Source organism: Pipra filicauda, unplaced genomic scaffold (assembly GCF_003945595.2).
Source record: "Pipra filicauda isolate LSUMZ 115617 unplaced genomic scaffold, ASM394559v2 scaffold292_size926685_pilon, whole genome shotgun sequence".
Taxonomy (NCBI): domain Eukaryota; kingdom Metazoa; phylum Chordata; class Aves; order Passeriformes; family Pipridae; genus Pipra; species Pipra filicauda.
This window is the reverse complement of record NW_024104412.1, coordinates 595198-614959: the sequence shown is the minus strand read 5'-3', so window position 1 is coordinate 614959 and position 19762 is coordinate 595198. Positions and strand designations below refer to the sequence as shown.

The 19762-nt window shown below is 40.8% G+C and overlaps 1 protein-coding gene across 1 annotated transcript; it reads right to left on the bottom strand.

Moving 5' to 3' along the window:
• On the bottom strand, positions 1–17649 carry SAMM50 (SAMM50 sorting and assembly machinery component). Its single transcript, XM_027730154.2, has 15 exons — positions 17524–17649; positions 15693–15803; positions 14542–14643; positions 13594–13681; positions 12989–13095; positions 11183–11313; positions 10880–10967; positions 10234–10362; positions 9609–9680; positions 8874–8960; positions 7404–7474; positions 6954–7021; positions 6112–6258; positions 4808–4949; positions 1–4019 (listed from the first exon to the last, which is right to left on the bottom strand). The coding sequence occupies exons 1-15, from the start codon at positions 17542–17544 to the stop codon at positions 3974–3976; spliced, it is 1410 nt and encodes a 469-aa protein (XP_027585955.1). The 5' UTR covers positions 17545–17649; the 3' UTR covers positions 1–3973.
• Positions 17650–19762: the final 2113 nt, after the last annotated feature.

Here is a 19762-nt window from a genome sequence, read left to right as displayed (position 1 = left end):
GTTTTTTTGTTGTTTGTTTTTTAAATAACATTATTTATTCAATACTGAGGTAGAAAAGCACCACTTAACTGATGCTACTGATTTTCTTCAGAGCAACTTCTGTTCTGTATTCTGTTTAACTGGAAAGCTTTTACAGAGACCATTTATTCCCTGCAGACATTGGCTCTACCAGCTGCATGCTGGGCTGCATTTTTTTTGCTTCACAAGAGAAGAAAGCTGAATGCTCTCACTTGCACAGAACATACCCAGCATAAAGTCTTGTCCCAATTAAGTTAAAATCATCCAAGAGCACTTACCTACAGTTGCTAACAGGCATTTAGCACTGCTGTCATAAAACATACACCCAATTACACTATTTCAACAACCTTTCCACGGTGAAGATGATGTGCAAAAACCCTCCTGGAAAGGATTCCTGCTGCTGTGGCTGCCAGGCTCCAGCCCTTCTGAAAACAAGAATGGCAGGACAAACCTACACCCAAACTCTGTATTTTTAGCATCATTTTCTTATGTCATCCCATACAAGGTTCAGAATGATCTTCCACACATCTGACCAGCTCCTTAATATTCCCAGAAAGGGGCAAGGGTGTTTTATTCCCCTGTAACATGCCAGTGAAAACTCCTGCTTTTTCATGTAACTGCTCACTCAGTCCAGAGGAGGGAGAGCCAACCTGACCCCCTCCCACTTTTCCCTGCATGTTTGATCACAGGTGGGACAGAAAGACTTGGAATGCTTCCCTCCAAGGGCACAGCATGGATAGCAGTTCCTACACAGATGCCTGACAAAATTTTGTAGTAAGTATTAAACATTAGTTGCTACATCTCTGCAGAGATTTCCATTGGCAGTAAAGATTTTTTGTATCAAAGAAGGCACTGAGTGACAGCAAAGGTACTTAAGTTGGAGCACATTTCCATATTGCTGAGGTCAGCATCATATTTTATCTGTAAAGCCTGTATTTTTAAATCAGTTGTGTTCTCAGTATGGCAGCAAACCTGTCCCTTATGTTCTAACAACCTCCCAGTTCCCTCCTCCACCTTCCCCTAAGCTCCCTAGAAACCTACTCATTAACAGCACCTAATAACAGCACATCTCCCACATATAAAGAGCACTTTCAGGTTTTTAATGTAAGTGGAACAGCTCCAAGAAATCACCCACTGCCTTAGGATGGTGGTGCAAACTTTAGCCCTGCTCCTCACTGCTGTCACCTCCTCACTTGGCTCGGAGGTGCCCCTGACACAGCAGTGACACCATCCAACCCTTGTCCCAAAAAACACAGTCCTCTCCCTCCCAGGCCTCCTTCAGCCCCCAGAAAAGGCTTTGGGAAGTAAAGTAACATCAGAGCTGAAGAAACTGTCATTCTGACAGTATCTGCAACCTCAGCATTATTCACATAAAAGGAAGAGTCCACACGGGCGGTCGTTTTGGGTGTGCCATTTGGAGGGATTGCTCACCCCCTCTGTCCCCAGCAGTGGCCATGGCTATAAAAGCAAGAGCAACTTGAGGTAAAGTCACATCCAAAACTACCCATTTAAGCAAACACCATGTTTTTGAATCCCAGGCCTTACTCCTTTTATCACCAATAACTTTATTTACACCAATAACTCTGGCCAGAAACTCCGTGCCAAGAACATGGATTCAGGTCTGTCCAGAGCTGTTCTCCCACTGAGCCAGCTCAGCACTACAGCAGCTTCTGGAATTCTGATTTCTGTCTTATCCACCCTAATTATTTGAGCCTATGCAATAGATTTTAAATAGGAGTATATTAATCACATCAATATTCTACAGAAGCAACCACATAACCCAGATGTTCCTCCCAGAGGAATACAGGAATACTTTCAATACTGTGATATACCTGTCATACATCCTGAGAAAATGTTACCTTTCAACGTGGTGCAAAACCAGCAGGGAAACAACGACAGGAAGAGGCTCATGGAAGATGATTTTGCTCCCTTTATCTTGGTGGACAATGTTATGGTGAGTGGCACAGCCAGCTCTGTCAGCAGATGTGCTCAAAAGGCCTCTGCAGCAATTTCTTCCATTTCTCCCTAATTTCTCACAGAGGCCACACTTCCCTCAAACTGAATTATGGACTGGCTGCTGCTTGACATGCACACTGGGCTGGAGGCTCTTTCTCTAGGCCTGCTCAGCTCAGAAACTACTGAGCCCTCTCAAACAGCCAACTGATACTTGGGGCTCTCGTGTCACATTAAAGGATTACACTTGTGCAGCCTTTAGTAAAAAATGTGCACAAAACAGAGTTCTTAAGGCAACAGAGTACACATTAACTTTGAACTCCTAGGAGAACACCCTAACAGTATTTTGGTATCTAAACATTCCCATCAAAAATGTTTTTGCATGTCAAAATGTCGATAGTGCTGGAGAAAAACTAATAACATTTGTTGACATTCTTAACATAGTTTCATATTTTATCTCATAACAACAACAAAAAAATCATCAGAAACGCTTAATTAAATATGTCCTTGTTACAGTAGCTCTTGGATAAACGCACTGGAAAAGCTTTTTAGATTGAATTTTGCTATTTGAAAAAGGGCTGACTTCTGTCATTCACACAATTTGGAACATCTGTGAGCCTGTTGCTGCTACTTCATAAAGGAGGGAACGATGTTTGGTCAAGCAGAGCTCTGCAAATCAGCTTCTAGCCTTCATATTTTAGAGAATTATCAACAAAACCAGATTTAGTCACTGTATTACCACAACAGCAGTACATACCAATGCTAAAGCAATGTTTAAAACTGTGGTCTCTCTTAAAAAGAGTGGAGTCTGACTTGATTGGGAACAAGATTTGATGGCAGTCCTGACAGCATTCAGCCAAGTCAAGTAGTGCAGCAGTATTTCCAAACCTGTCTTCAGTCAAGCAGAAAAAAATCAGGAGTACAACAGCTCCTGTATTTCTGTTCCATTCTCCCAGAATCTTCTTTGTGTTTGGATTTTAAATTTGCCAGAACTTAATAACAAAAGAAATATAAATTTGGATGCAGTGAAAATGGACTCCAAGATCAGATTCTCTTAGGATGACCACACAGGATTGATGCATATAAAAAATCAGTATCCAAGTATCTTCAAAGATAAATACTTAGGATTGAACCAGTGAATTAGTCCAGCCTTGGAAACTGGAACATACACCAAGTGATAAAGCAGGAGGTGACTTTGAAGTGAAATTTGCACCTCAACAAGTCAGTAGAGACAAACCTCTCACACGCAGGCAAACAAGGCAGCACCACATCATCACGTCTACAGTCCCTTTTTGCAACTGAGAGCATTAAAGCACTCAAAACCACCTCAGAGCTGAGAACCCTGACCCTTTCCAAGTTCTGATTTTACTGTTTGTTGTGCTAGACAGATGACTTGAATTTTTACAGTATGCAGTTCAGATTGCAGGAGGCATTTAAATAGAGGCGACTGACAACAGTGAAATATATTCAAACCAGAACATTTTGGTTCACTTAGAACCACTAAAATGGTATAATTTTTGACACATAACAGATTTTTTCAGGGTCATTTGCTCACAGAAACTGATGATGGAGAAAAACCCCTTAATTTCCATTCCAACCATACTCCCACTTGTGAGAACTGTGGTTGGAAGAGGGAAGGCCATGCAGGCCAATGACAACTATAATTACATGGACAGTATCCAAGAGCCAATATCTGACATAACTTCCAAATTTTTAAGTAAAAACTAATAACTAAAAGCTAGATAAAATATGGAACACAAAAGCTGTAAGATAAAATAGCTACACTCCTACAAACACTCTCCCAGCTTTGATAAGAATCAGAGGTACAATGAACCTTTACAGCATAATTATTTAATGTAGTTTCTTGGGGAGTCCAAGAGGTAAATCACTCAGATGTGTATCTGTATTTCAAGGAAAAAAGTCAGACCTTATCAAAGTATATTATAGCCTTGATTTCAATGACAGAGCACAATTTCATTTAGTGATGTAAAATGTTTCTGTATTATAGAAATCTTATTCCTGCTCCGAACTGAACACCGTCACATATCCTGAAAAGAAACAAATAATAAACAGTGTAAGTGATACACAAGGGATTGATGAAATTAAAGTCCTTTCTCCCTATCCCCAAATTCCCACAGTTTTCAATCTTTGGAAGAGTTTTAATTCAAATGTTACCCAACAAAGGGCTTTTGCTTTGTCAATCTGTCATTCATACGGAGTGTTTACATTTGCAAAATAAAGGTCCTGATTTTCAAATTGCTATTATTCATTCCCATTGAATGATAAGTGGAAACATAACCCAACTCCTGTATGAAATACAGAATATCTCACACAATATTCACAGGCGACAAAGAACAGGCCCCCTGAAGCTTTTTACTGCATACTGTAATATTTGCTTGGTTTGGGATAATTGGTTGCTAACAAATTAATTTGTTATGCCTTCCTCTTTATCTATACCTAAACTTGTTTCCATTTTTCAAACAAAGACATTAAACTGGGTATTTATCCAATCATTTCGTTCTGGAAGGCTTCAGAAAACCCCATTAGGTGTTGGAGTGATCATTTGCCCTAAAGAAATAAAGCCTGTTGCACAGCTATTCATACATTTCAACAGCTGATCTCAAGTTCAATGAACTCTGAAACTTGAGAAACAAAGCCTTAAACCAAGATGTGCTGTGGAACCAACATGAGCACAGTGGGCTGGAAGAGCAGCAGCGAGTGCTCAAAAATCCCTTTTAGGCAAAACTAAAAGGCACCAATTCTATCTGATAAATCAGACAGAAGTGCAGTAAAAAATACCCAGTTACTACTGAAGAATTTGGGGTAAGAAACCAACCTGTCCCCAGCCTGTACTCCCATGGGGAAGCAGTAGTTAAGTTCTAGCCTGGCAATGTTTCCCAGTCGGAGCACAATTCCGGCCCCGTAAGACCAGCGGATACACTCTGCCAGCTTCTTCAGGTGAGCTCTGGGACCATCACCTGCAACCAAAAGAGCAGGAGAACCAGGATCAAAGACTGTCAAGGTGATCCCAGGCTAACTGGATTTTAAGAGCTAGAAGACAGACTGTTTAGGGGCAGCTCCTGCAGAATCAAAACTTATTCACTGCCCACAACTCTCAAAAATGCCAAGAACCTTGGACTCAAACTACTGGGATTTTACTTGGATTGCTGCTGATCTTCATTTCCCACTATGGGGGGCTTACTAGCAAGAACCTTAAATGTCTTTAGTACTCCCTCAGAGTACCTAAAGAGTGTTAAAAGAAAGTTGGAGAGACTATTTACAGGATCATGTAGTGACAGGACAAGGGGGAATGGCTTCACACTGACAGAGAGGAGGGTTAGATTGGATATTAGGAAGAAATTTCCCTGGGAGGGTGGGGAGGCCCTGGCACAGGTTGCCCAGAGAAGCTGTGGCTGCCCCATCCCTGGAAGTGTCCAAGGCCAGGTTGGATGGGGCTCTGAGCAACCTGGGCTAGTGGAAGGTGTCCCTGCCCATGGCAGAACGAGATGAGCTTTAAGGTCCCTTCTAACCCAAACCATTCCGTGATTCTATTCTCTAATTAGTGTGTCTCTTATTATTTTGAGGTGATTAATCTGCCCTTCAATTGTGCATTAAGTGTCTCCCTCCCATGGGGATGCTGCCTTTCTTACATCAAGTCAGGCAGACACCAAATCTCACTATATCCTAAAACTGACTGAAATCATATTGCAAAGCCATACTCCAAATCAATGAAATATGTTTTGAAAAATGTTGGGGATGGGAGGGAAAAGAAATCCCACCAGCCACCACACCCTCATGCCACCACTTTTTATTTAGTTCATCCCAGTAAACATTAGAATCATCTCCCTTCAGAATGGGGTAATATAGGAAATGTTAATTACCACACTGGCCTGCAAATATCACCAATTCAAAGCTACTACTGTTACCACCCTGGGTCTCTTTCCTACAAGTTGTGCTGGAATTTATGTGGAGAGCTCAATAAATTACTGGCAAACATGTAAGTTAAAAGCAGCAGGTTTTTGACAGGCACCAAAACACACACAGTAAACAAGCTGCTTCTGAGTAAACAGACACAGAGCAGCTCTCCTTTTTGCTTTATACATGGGGAAGAAGGTTTTTTTTTTGTTCTACTGATCTTACCATAGTTAAGATTGCAGAGGTTCCCAGCATTAAGGAAGAAATGTGTCCGGAAAAGATCTCCAAAGCCTCCACGGCCTGGCCGGAAAGGGAGAGGGGTGTACAGGTGAACACCCCCAGCCCAGTAGGCTTCTCCTCCCAGGTAATCACCTGTTTGGGCAAAATGTTGGAATAAAAGCTTTTACTGTGGAATATATTAAAAGAACCAGTTGTTAAAGGTACAAGAAAACACCCATGAGTTGTTTTACACTGCATTTCTACCCCTGGCTTCTCTCTTTCTCTAACCTCAACACTATGAAGTAAAAAAATCAGCACTTACACAATCCAAGGGAAGTGCTTTTTTCTTCATTCCCTCATCCTACTCTTGGGTCATCAGAACTATCCCCTGAACACGTGTGCAATACTTGTCTTAGTTTTAAAAATGGGAAATTGGCACAGTAAAACAATTAGCTTTAAACTGTAGTGAATATTGAACCTGTTGATAACAGAGGAAGGAATAGAACTGCCTCTCAAAACATCTCTGTGGAGCACATCACCTTTCCTTTAAGCTACCTGAGCATTTGCTCAGGAATCAAACAGAGTATCAAACAAGAGATCTAATGTGACTGTTGCTATAACCATGTTTTGGGAACTTTTTCAGCTTGAAGTTTGTTACTAATTAAAGTGACACGCCGGGAGTATGAAAGTCTGAACACACACCTGGTTTACAACAGATCAAAGCCATAACAATTCCCAAAGTACAGAATGAGTGCAATAGTTTTCAGGCTACACAAAGCTTGAGGACAGAATGTGACACACAGATATTTGCAGTACTGCCAGAGGAGTGGGATTTAAGGGTTCCAGACCTTCACTCTGGGGTCCAATGCTGTACATGCTGAACCCACGCACACTCGTTGGTCCTCCGAGGTAAAACCTGGGGAACACAGCCAAATTAAATGCAATGCTTCACCTGGAAGGCAACTTTGGAACAGGCTTAGTAAAACTGTCTACAAGGCAAACAGTTACAATAGGGCTTTGTGTCTGAAAACACAGGTACTTGTGCCTGCTACAAACTTCTGCAGATGGTAAATACCGTTTTGCAACCATAAATATTGGCAGGCAGAGCTACCATACAGCAAATTGTAAATCTGCACTACCCCCCTATGAAAATGGCTGGAGTACCAACATGCAATTAAAGCTACCTAGAGACACTTTATTCTTCTCAGAACCAGAGCTACTGCTGCTTCTCTCTTCTAGAGTTTTCTATGCACATTCACTGGAAAAAAACCCAAACCCCAAAGATTTAACAAACTTGCCTGTCAGCTATACTGGATGGTTTGTCTCCAATAGGCACCAACATTCCGCCCCAGAGTGACGTTGAAAAGACCTTTGGAGAGGAAAAGAAGTTGTTTGTGAACAGAGAATACTTAATTTCCCTAGGACAGTTAAGATTTCGTTGCTCAGTAGCAGCCAGAGCTCCCGTGAGCTGACCACGGTGTGTGCATGGATATCACACCAGCAGTGTGGGATGTGTGGTGGGATTTTCAGGAAACTCTGGGTGGCTGCTGCCCTCTTTCTTTCACGCAGTGCTTTGCCTTGAAAAAGTCAACACAGCACATCTGAACCAAGTGCCACTTCCACAACATCCACTTCCACCTCATCCAGCTCCTATTTTCTCAGTAATTTTCTTGAAATAAAGACAACACTGCTGACATAAATTACTCCTGGCACTTTGAAACCCAAAGTCCAACAAATAACTGCCAAAAATACAATTTTTTGGCAATTACTACCTGTCTGTAAATTGTACAGTTATTTACCTGTCTGTAAATCAGCCTTACAGTTAAATGAAATCACCCTCTACAACTCACTATATTGACATTAATTAAACATACAGCACTACTGTTTACCTATAGTGAGTAATTCTTGATACCCAAATCACTGTAACAAACACATTTAATAATTTCTTGCTGCCTATGTACCAGCTAGAGGTACCATTGCCAGACAGTGAGATCTATTTTTAATACTTTCGGGATGCAAATTATTGTAACCTCTGATTTTTAAATCTTCATAATAACTTGCTGTTCAATTCCCCACTCAGCTATGAGAGGAACTTACTGCAAAATACAACTTCTTTCTAAATACAGACAGAAATATTCCTAAGATATATCGAAATTCTTATTTCAATAAGCAGAAAAAACCTATTTCCACCTAATACTAGGTCTATGTTGTTAAAGCTGCCTGAAACTTAGGATCTCTATGTTCTTGTAGGAAGCTGAAGTTCATGAAACATTCTTTCCCAATAATTTTACACAGAGGAAATAATTACATGCTAGGATACCAAAATTAATAGTTATACATTCATAATTTCAATGACAGAAAAAACCCCAAGATTAGTCAGAATATTCATAACCAGGTGAAACAAAGTTTCAAACCTTTGAAGTTTTTGAAAAGCTCTCAAAGTTTTTGAAAAATCACAAAGAACAGACATGAGCAACATTATTTCTGGAAGGAAAAGTGTTCACATGGTTAATTGTCAAGCTGTTCTTTCAAGAATGGCCATTTCTCAACTGACTGTGCAAGGCAGGAATATAAGATAAAAAATAAAGAGTAGTTCTTTGTTCCAAAGAAACAAACCAAGATACCTGCACCATCCATCTTTCATGATCTTCTTACTAATCCATGGTGAAAAATCATCATAAGACACAGGTTCAATAATGTCAGATAAACTTCAGATCAAGTGCTATTAAATACAAAAATATTTTTAAAAATATTTTAAAAAAAATTACCGAGTCCCAGGGAAGTTGCCTATTCAACTGAAACTCAAAATCCTCTTTTAGAAAGGTCACATCTCCACCTGTGTAACCAGCCAGCTCCTGCAAGGACAGAAGTTTATGGAAGTTTTAACAGATATTACGTGTTTCTTCCCTTAAAAGCATTGTCTACATGTGGCACTTTTAGCTCCAATGGCATTTCAGAACAATCTGCTTCTAAAGCATTGCAAAAATCATTGTTTCTGAAGTATTAACCCAGCTTTTAGAAAAACTCTGAACGTAACAAGAGTGAAAACCATTTTCTCTGCCAAAATGATACACGTGTATGCCTTGGGGAGTTATTTTTACTCAGTCTTTCACTTCAAATTCTCAGACTTACAAATTCTCAGTCTTACACGACAGAGTTAGAAAAGAAGGACTAATTAATAACTACTAAAAGTGCAGAGTAAATACTGTCAGGAATAGTGTCTCTCAGCTAATAAACACTTGAATGCTGATGGAGAGGGGCATGGAGAGGCTGTGCTGTTTGACCAGTGGATGAAAATATAAATACAAATGAAAATTTGCCCCAAAGAAGAGCTGCCTGATTTTAAAAGGTTCAGTAAATACTGGTCCTCACTGTCTCCCAGTCAATTTAAGACTAATTTCTAACTTTAGGCATTTTTAACGTGAACATCAATTAGATAAATTAAGACTACCTCAAACCCACAGATAAGAAACCCAATAACAGCATAAGTGGTTTAATACTACCTGATTGATTTTCAGCAAAGCACCTCGTTTTGGCAAGATTGAGGAGTTCCTGGAATCAATTACCATGGCATGCTGAAAAGAATATAAAAATTGGGTTTAGGTTCTCATTGTCTGTTGAATAGCTCAGAGTGACACTATTATTTTCCTTCAAAAGTTGTGCAAACAGTGGAAGACAGCTAAGGCTAGTGTAGCTTTATGGATTTGGGAAAAATATACCTTAGTTTTGAATTTAGAGGCCACATGAAACACATACATTTTTTATCTTATTTTCTATTTTCTGCCCACGGTACACACAAGGAACAGAGCAGCAGCAATGCCCCAGTTTAAAACACCAATTTTGTGACAGTAATCTGCAAATAGTTCATCCCCTGTCATTTGTGAAAGATGACAAGTGACCAAAAACTGCCAGAGGAATGTTTAGAAAAGGCATGGCAAGAGCAGGATTGGGAAATTTACTGCTAAAAAACAAGGCAACTCTGCAAAAACAGGTGGCAGGTGAGACCAAACGCAGCAAAAGATGTTTGAGGTAAAGCAACACCACCCCCACTAAGACAGAAAGGTCATTCTTAAGTGTGAGATGACACAAAATAATGTGTTCTAAACAATGATCATGGGAAAGCCTTACAGAGAGAGAGGATTTAAGAGAGTGTCCACTTTCTTCTCGAACAGAGAAGGACGCTGTTCTAGCAAGGCAGCCAAGCTCCCTCCACACACCCTCCCACTTCACGGTGTGATTGGTCTTCCAGACTGGAAACTGCAAAAAAGGAATTGAGTAAGACATGAAAAAACTCTTACAAAATTAAAACAACTGTTTTTAATACTTGAGTCTATGGCTTTCTTTCCAAACTCCTTGAATCAGAGAGAAACCCTTTTTCACTTCAGAGTAGTGCTAATTCTGCTCCGGCCCAGAGAGTTTCTCCACACCCCTTTTTTCCATCCCAAACAAAAAATATCTTGCATTGGGCTGATACAGGAAGGTAGGCAAGCAGCTACCTCTCTGAAATGATAATCTGAAACATAAAGAATTTGGAGAAAAACACACTGGCATTTTTATATGGCCAAAATAAGACTGGATTCTAACAAGAAGACTGAAGTGCATGACCTCTGTCATCTCCAAATTGCTGACCTCTGTCAAATAAATGAGATGTCAGCCCAGTGCACAAGTGATTCAAGCATAAAAAAGTAAACCAAACATTTGCAAAAGCCAGCTCTGTGACCCAAATGAAGAGTAAATGAAGTGTGTGTTCCACAAGCTCTTGTGCTCCACTTACATTACATTCTGTTGATATTCCTCTATCTGTTTCACGGAGAGAGCTCCAAGGGAACTGTCCAGTCACTTTATACACATTAACTGCAAAACTGAAACACAACATTACTGGCAGGTTTTAAAAGGAAATTATTTAAGTAGGTGGAATTTTGAATAATCACAAAAACTTAAGAAACCAGCTCTGCTCCATCATTAACAGACCCCCCCGGGAAAGGAATAAATGTAATTATTACTCGATGAAAGATCTGATTACTTGCTTTATATTCATTCAGTTAAAAAAAGATGTACTCAAAAATGCATCCCCTACTTTCTTTCAAAGTTTCCAGGCCGGGGTTTGAAGAAGGACAGGCCATATGAAGTTTCCTTTGTTCCATAGGAGAACTGGAAGGTGACTTTTTCTGCACGCCCAAGGAGATTTGGGAACTTGAGCCCGAGGACCTACAGAAAAGAAAAAAAAAAAAAAACAACAACAAAACAAAAACAAAAAAATCCCACATCATAACATTTCATAGTTTTGCTGTCTTGCATCTTAATCACGTGCTGAAGACAAGCATATCTGCCATGAGAATAAGAAATGAAGACATTAAAAGTACTTGTTAGCAAATGTGTTTTTCTTTTAAGTTGGATTTCTCTTTGCACCAGCAGCAAAGGCAGGAAAATAATTGTCATGTAACATTATCATAACCAAAGCCAATGGAAAATTATCACTCCAGAGTCACTTCCCTGTGTTTTTGTTTTGAGTAACAAGGTCCTTTTGCAACCAGTCCTGATGGCAGTACAACACCCTTACAGTTCTCCAGAAACTACTGAAACACTTCTGCCTGTCATGGCACAAATTCCTTGCATCCTTTTGGCAGCAAGGATGGAGCAGGTTTTCTCCAAGCAGGACTGCACTCTTGTTGTGTCTTCTATTGTAAAAGAATGTTAAAAAGTTCCCAAATCCTGACTACTTTTGCCTAACAGCTGTTGGAAGCAAATCAGTCACCTGAACTTTGTAATGATGGCTACTAGGCAGTTATTCATCTAACCAGAAAGGGCTTTTAGTACGAAATATAATTCAGGCTTCAGGTGAATTTAAGAGATCAGAATAAATGTCAAATCTATTCAACTCCTAAGGAAACATAATATGTTGCCAATACAAGTCCTGCTTTTAGAGCATCCACAAGTTTTCCTTCTCTGTAACAAATTAAAATCTGAAAGAAGAGGAGGCTGAGTCCAAAAAGGGAAACCAAAGCAGCTTTCAGTGAGTTTTCAGCAGCACAGGAACCAACAAGGATCCCCTGCTGGTTTCCTTCAGGCCACGACACCCTGGGCAGGGCTTTTGGCAGTGGAGCTGCATAAGCAGCTCTCAACTCACCCAGTTCCTGCTCCCCTTGCACATGCACAGCACCATCCCCTGAGTCATGCAGCATCTTACCCAGGTTAAAAATACCCCTAAGAAGAAAGGGATGAGTCCCTTGATCTGGCTTATCTCCCAGCCCCAGGCACAGCTGCCCTGTGCACGTGAGGAGGCAGGAAGGGTGCAGGATGGGCACCTGGAACCACCATGTGCCCACACCAGAAGGGATTTTTTTTGTGTCAATTGGTAAATATTTTTCACACAGGATTTTAATCTGATGCATCTTTAATTAAATCATAAGAAAACAAGCCCCACAGTTCATATGATCTGTGAAAACTTCGTGTTCTGCAGCCCACAATAATTGTTACTGGGCTAAAATAGTGAAAAACAAGAACAATTTCTAAGTCAAATATAAAGCATTTTGACTGAGAAGAAAAATACTTTAAATATATCTCGTAGAAAGGAAATTCCAGATTCCCTACTTATCCCTCCAGTAGATAAAACATCTTAACCACTATCAAGAAATAATACAAGTAGTTTCAAGAATTAAAAAAATTAACATGCTGAGCTGGAAGCCAGAGGATTCTCCCTTAGCTCAAAATAGGCTTTTGCTGAATGAAAGCCTGACTAATACAAAGACTCTTTAGACACAAAGGTCTGGCAAAGCCTTAGTAAAGCTGGATCAAGAAAATAATTTGGTTTGGATCACCAAAATCCTTGCTAGCTTTGAAACTAAGAGGAAGACCAAAAGGCATAATTTGAAATAATCCATACCATGCTGCCTTCATTGTTGCCAACCATGGTGTTATAGCTTCCAGTTAACCTTCTCAATTCTGTCACCTCAAAGGTCACATCTAAACCATTTGGAAGGGCATCATCTCCTACATAAACAAACAAACAAGTGTATGTTATCTCTATAGTTGCTTAAAAAATGCAGACAAGATTACTTGAACTACTTGAAAACTGGTTGAGTTAAAGGACAATAAAAGCCCACATTATAAAGAGAAATTACTTGAGAAAAAGATGTCACTTGGATATCAGTGCAGAATTTGGGATGTGTGATACACAGAAATACAGGGCACAGCTTCAAGCTTTCCCTCACATATTCCTTGAAACTGTGGATTAAGGGATGTTTACTGTAATTATTTAAGTGCTGGAAATTCACTCATTTTTGCATGTCTACAGTACTTAAATACACATATTTACAGATCTGTGAAAATACATCTTCTTCCTAAGGATAATGGATGTGGACACATATTTGTATGTACAGCACACCCATGTGTTCATTTAAAATATATGAAGGTACAGAAGAGAGCAAGTTATACATTAAAGAGTGTGTGTATGAGGAAGAAGGGGAGGATTAATGAGGGGAGACCCACCTTGACAGGTGTCAATCAGAACATCCACCTGTCTGAAGATTCCTAAACGAAGCAGCTTTTCACGAGCTTCGTGTGATTTTCTCATGACCTACAGGATGAGAAAAGCAGCTCAGCCACAGGATCACAGAGTAGTTTGGGTTGGAAGGGACCTTCAGGATGGTCCAGTCCATTTGAGTCTTTCAGATTACCAAAAAAAAAAAAAATAGTTAAAGTGCAGGTAAAGTTGTAAAATATTCACAGATTTTGTATACAAGGGCACATACATGCAACTTCAAAAACAACATTCACAACATGAACGTTAATTCACCTGTTAAGATGTTTTAAGACTTGCATCTGTAAAGAAATAAACCAACCCAGAGCATATGGCTCAATTCCTACCTTTTGTTAGTTTGCTTCTTAATTGTTGTAATACTTGAACCTGTTATTCAAATAATATTCAACTTATACACCTGTAAGTAGTTACACTTATACAGGGGGCCCCTGGTTTTGGCAAACACCAAACAGTCTAACCTGTATAAATTTAGACCAATTTAGAGGTCTAATTGCCAGCCATGCTCCAGAAGGGATCACCACCTAAAAGTGCAGGGAGATCCAGCCTAACTCACACTTTGCTCCACTGTGCTGAGTCCCAATAATTTATCTTCAGCAAATTAACTGGAAGTGTCACCTACACAGTTAGAAATTCTCAAATGGGAAGAATGAAGCTGAAAAAAACCATCTGTTTGCCACCTCACAACATCTCTGAGCTGAACACATCAGAAAATGCAGCATCTGCCAGTATTTCATATTAAGGTTTGGCTTCTGTATCACAAGATCAGAATCATCACAAAACATGACAAAGTCGCCCCATGCGATAAGGGAGTAGCACAAAGCAGGAAAGAGAGAGAAATTGTAATTAATTAACCTGAATTTCCAAGCAGCAGGTCTGATATTCACCCCAGTACTTACATCAATGAGATTTTTAGCCTTGAAAACATCAGCTATTTCATACATGATAATGTCATCTTTGGTCCTTCCAAGTCCCTCGAAGTGCACATGTTGAACCACCACCTGAACAGAACAGAGGTTTACACACAGATACTGAACTGGCATCCAATAATGAGTCTCAAAATCACCAGTGCACAAAAATTACTGCTGTCCACGTGAAAAGCTAATTACTGCTAACCTCCACTATCAGAAATCAGTGCTGTCTATGAATCTGGAAAACTGTTCCAAAAATTAAAGAAAAGACAACTCCAATACCAAAGTTACTACTGGTTGTAGCAAAACAAACACTGACAGAGCGCAGCTGCTGGGATTTTAGTTGTGTTGTATGGACAAATAAATAACTGCAGAAATCACACAAGACAGGACATGTAGTTGTTTGCTACTTTTATCTGCTCCACATAAGCAAAGAGTTAAAAGAAAACAAACTTACAAGTCACAAATATTTAAACTCTATTGATATTATCACTATCACCAGTGTAGTGCAGTTTAAAATGCAAGGGAAGATCACCCACATTATGAGGTTTTCTATTTTCTTAAAAACTTTCCTCTTGATATATAATCATCTGAGACAGTTTTATTGCAAAAATCACAACACACCCCAGGGCCAGCTGGTACAAATGGACTACAGGGATTGCATTTCCCTCATTTTTCCAACCTTTTCAGGAAATTTTAGGGGTAAATGTCAAAAAGAAATATAAATCTGCAAATGCTTCAAAGGGTTGTCAAGGATTGGAGTTACCAGCCCAGGAAGGATTTAAAAGACATGTAAATGTGGCACTTGGGGACATGGTTTTGGACTCAATAACCCTAATGGTTTTTTGCAATCTAAACAATTCCATGACTCTGTACTAGAGTTCATAAAAGAGACAATTCAGATTATACCACCTGTATCATATACATCTGTATGACTCTAAGGATTACATCTAATAAACAGCAGAATAAAAGAATGGGAACCAGATAACATCAAACTCACAGTACTAAATGTAATTCTTTCACATTTCAATCCATAGCTTAGGAAGTTGCCTTAGGAAAAACAAGGAAGAAAGGGTGCCAAAGCATTTCTCTCTACAAAAAAAAAAAATAATAAATGAGGATGTTGTTCAGCCACTCACATCTTTGTTTTCCAGAATTTCCTGCTTGGTCTCAGGTTCGACTTCAACCAGTTCAGCCTCCTCTCCCAAGGCACCAAAGTCTGGCCCAGCCATGGGAAGAGGCTCCAAACTCTGAAAGCATGAAAAGAAAACTGCCTTTAATAGGGTACATTGATTAGTGATTTATGTCTTTTGCAAAGGAAAAAAAAACCATGGCTCTTGGCAGTGTGATCATCAAATCCCAAGGGAAAAGAGCAAAGGGAAGAACTAAAATGAGGGGAATTACCAGCACAGTAAACACTTACCTGTTTGCTGAAATTCTTAATGAAAGCTAAATAGCTTCCATTTTGAATGATTTCTCAAAAATACTCTGCACTATTCCAAAAAAAAGACTTAATTTTAAAGGCACGATAAAAGAAGAATTCTACCCTCTTAAAAGGATCTTTAAAAAAATCAGGCTGTCACTTCTCCAGTTCAGGTTTTTGGGAGGCAGAGGAGTATGAATGTAGAACAATAAAATAAGAAGGGCATTCTCAGCACATTACTTTGCTTTTCATGTATTTATATGCTCTTATATGCCAGCATTTCTTTTAGAAGTAACCTCTCAAATAAGGCTCGAGAACCTCAGAGGGGAACATTTTAATCAAAATGTTTTCCAGCAGGGCATGGCTTTACTTACTATACCTGAGAGAGTTAAAATAAGACTTAGCAGGAGATAACCGATTCAAGCATGAGTGAATAAAGGGTTTCCCTGAGAAAAGCAGAGGTCAGGATTGGATAACTCAGTAACTTACTTTTAGTCTTAAGTCACTAACACAGTATTTGCTGCATTATTTAATTGTTTAACAGTTCCAGCTGTTTTGCTGGAAGAGTAAATTACTGTTACATATCAAAATCAAGTTAAAATGAAGATAGAAGCTTCTCTCACTCCCAGAAATTTTGAGGCAAGCATCAAACGATCTGTATCCACACAACACCGTGTATCACTTCATACTACACACGAACACAAACCAGAGAACGCCAGAAAAACAATTTGATAAAGAAATTAAATCAGATACTCTGGAGCCAGACCCTGCAGCTGTTCTTCAGCGTTAAACCGAACACTTAAAACCTTCGTGCCCCTTGTTTGAGCACTTGTAGATGGATTTGGAGATTTATCCATCTGTTCACGACCATCTCCAAGTGCTGGGTGAGGCAGCACAGCCCTCCCCGAGCACTGCAGCCCCACAGACCCTGATTCTCACCCCGCCAGCTGCAGCTTCTCTTTGCCTTGAGGTTTGCAATGGGGAGTTTTTTCGGCTTTTTATTTTCTTAGTTGTTTTTTTGGGGTTTTTTCCCCCGTTTTCATTTCCACAGTCTCTCCCCTTAACCAGCCCCCGCCTCCTGCGGGAAGGTCAACTCCGGGAAAGACCCGGGTCTTCTTTAGGAAGAAATGGTTTACATCGGAAAAAACGGTTTACTTCGGAAGGGATCCTTTACTTAGTAAAGAATTCGTGGCTGGGAGGGCGGTGAGGCCCTGGCACGGGGTGCCCGGAGGACCTGCGGCTGCCCCATCCCTGGAAGTGCCCAAAGGACTTCTGGACGGCCCTTGGAGCAACCCGGGATAGTGGAAGGCGTCCCCAAGGAGGGGGTGGCGGAGCGAGATGATCCCGTTCCGATCCCTCAGCGTCCTGTGAGCGTACGAAAAGACACCCAGGGAGCGGAGGCGCTCCCGGCCCGGGACGGGCTCCCGGCCCTGTCCCTGCGCGGCCGCCCCAGGACGACCTTCGGGCGGAGCGGCGGCGGCCGCGCTCCCGGCCCCGGCGGGGCCCACCCGGGCGTGCCCCGGCCCCGGCCCGGTCCCGTCCCTTACCCGGGCGTGCACGGTGCCCATGTCGGCGGCGGGGCCGGGCGGTGCGGGGGCCGGGCGGTGCCGGGGCCGGGCGGAGCGGGGTCGGTCAGGGCCGCGGCGCGGGGGCGGCCATGGCGGGCGGCACCGCCCCGGAGCGCATTGGGCACGGCGGGGAGCGGGAGGGACCTTCCGGGCACGGCGGGAAGGGGCGGGAGCGGCGCCGGAACACCCGCGCGGCACCGGGAATGACGGGGATAACGAACCGGGAACACCCGCGCGGCACCGGGAATGACGGGGATAACGAACCGGGAACACCCGCGCGGCACCGGGAATGACGGGGATAACGAGCCGGGAACACCCGCGCGGCACCGGGAATGACGGGGATAACGGGGATAAAGAGCCGGGAACACCCGCGCGGCACCGGGAATGACGGGGATAAAGCGCCGGGAACACCCGCGCGGCACCGGGAATGACGGGGATGACGGGGATAAAGCGCCGGGAACACCCGCGCGGCCCCGGGAATGACGGGGATAAAGCGCCGGGAACACCCGCGCGGCACCGGGAATGACGGGGATAACGGGGATAAAGCGCCAGGAACACCCGCGCGGCACCGGGAATGACGGGGATAACGAGCCGGGAACACCCGCGCGGCCCCGGGAATGACGGGGATAAAGCACCGGGAACACCCGCGCGGCCCCGGGAATGACGGGGATAACGGGGGAATGCCCCGGGAATGACGGGATAAGCGCCGGGAACAAATAATGACGGGGATAAAGCGCCGGGAACACCCGCGCGGCCCCGGGAATGACGGGGATAAAGCGCCGGGAACACCCGCGCGGCACCGGGAATGACGGGGATAAAGGGAATAAAGGGAGCGACCCCGGGAACACCCGCACGGCCCCGGGAATGACGGGGAGTAACGGGGATGAAGGGAATAAAGCGCCTGTGCCGCGGGCCCGGCTCGAGGGGTGAGGAGGGCGGGCTGGAGGCGGGCGGCTGTTCCCGCATCCCACGGGGTCACACGGGCACCCCGAACGGAGACGTGTGGTACGGGGCTTAACAGGGACAGTGAGTAACTGGAACGGTAATACATGGTAGCATTGTCATCATTATCATCATTATATTATTACTTCGTATTTTCACACTATTCACGCTGCTGCTTCGTATTTCTACGTCATTATGCACATCATTAACTTCGTATTTTTACTTCCTTATATTGTTAACTTCATATTTTTACTTCATTATTCATGTTGTTACTTCATAGTTTTACTTCATTATTCACATTGTTACTTCATATTTTTACTCCATTATTCACATTGTTACTTCATATTTTTACTTCATTATTCATACTGTTATCTTCATATTTTTACTTCATTATTCACATGGTTAACTTCATATTTTTACTTCGTTATTCATACTGTTATCTTCATATTTTTACTTCGTTATTCACATTGTTACTTCATACTTTACTACTTCATTCATAACGTTAACTTCATATTTTTACTTCATTATTCGCATTGTTACTTCATATTATCACAATGTCACACATATATATAGATAGATTTACATTATACATTATTTTTATGTTATTTGCTATAATAATATTCTATATTGTATTTTTATATATAATTGTATATAAAAATGTATATGTATATTGTATATTTATGTATAACAAACAGTATGTAAATAGTATGTTTTGTTTTAATAATATATAAATAGTATATTTTGTTATTTATATTTTATAATCACCTAGAGATAAAATTTAATATTTATATTATTTTTAAAAATTTTGTTTCTGGAAAACAAAGATGTACGTGCCTGAACATAAATTAATAAATTACTGTATTAATATGTTATTATTTAATACTATATATTATTTATATTTGGTTATCTGCTTATATTCTATGTTATTGCTATTTTATATAATCTATATATGAATGTTTATATTAAATATATCAAATTAGCAAATTGCTATATTAATAATTTATGTTATTTAATATTATTTTTCTTGTCATCTGCTTATATTTTATTTCTATTTTATATAATAAATGGTTTTTATATTAAATATATCAATTAAACAATAAATCAATACCTTCATGTTATTTTATATTATATAATATTATTGTATTTGTATTTGATATTTTGTTATCAGCTTATAATTTCTATTTTACAGAATTTATATATAAATTTTTATATTCATATTAAATATATCAATTAAACAAATCAATCAACACCTTCATGTTACTTTTATAGTATACGT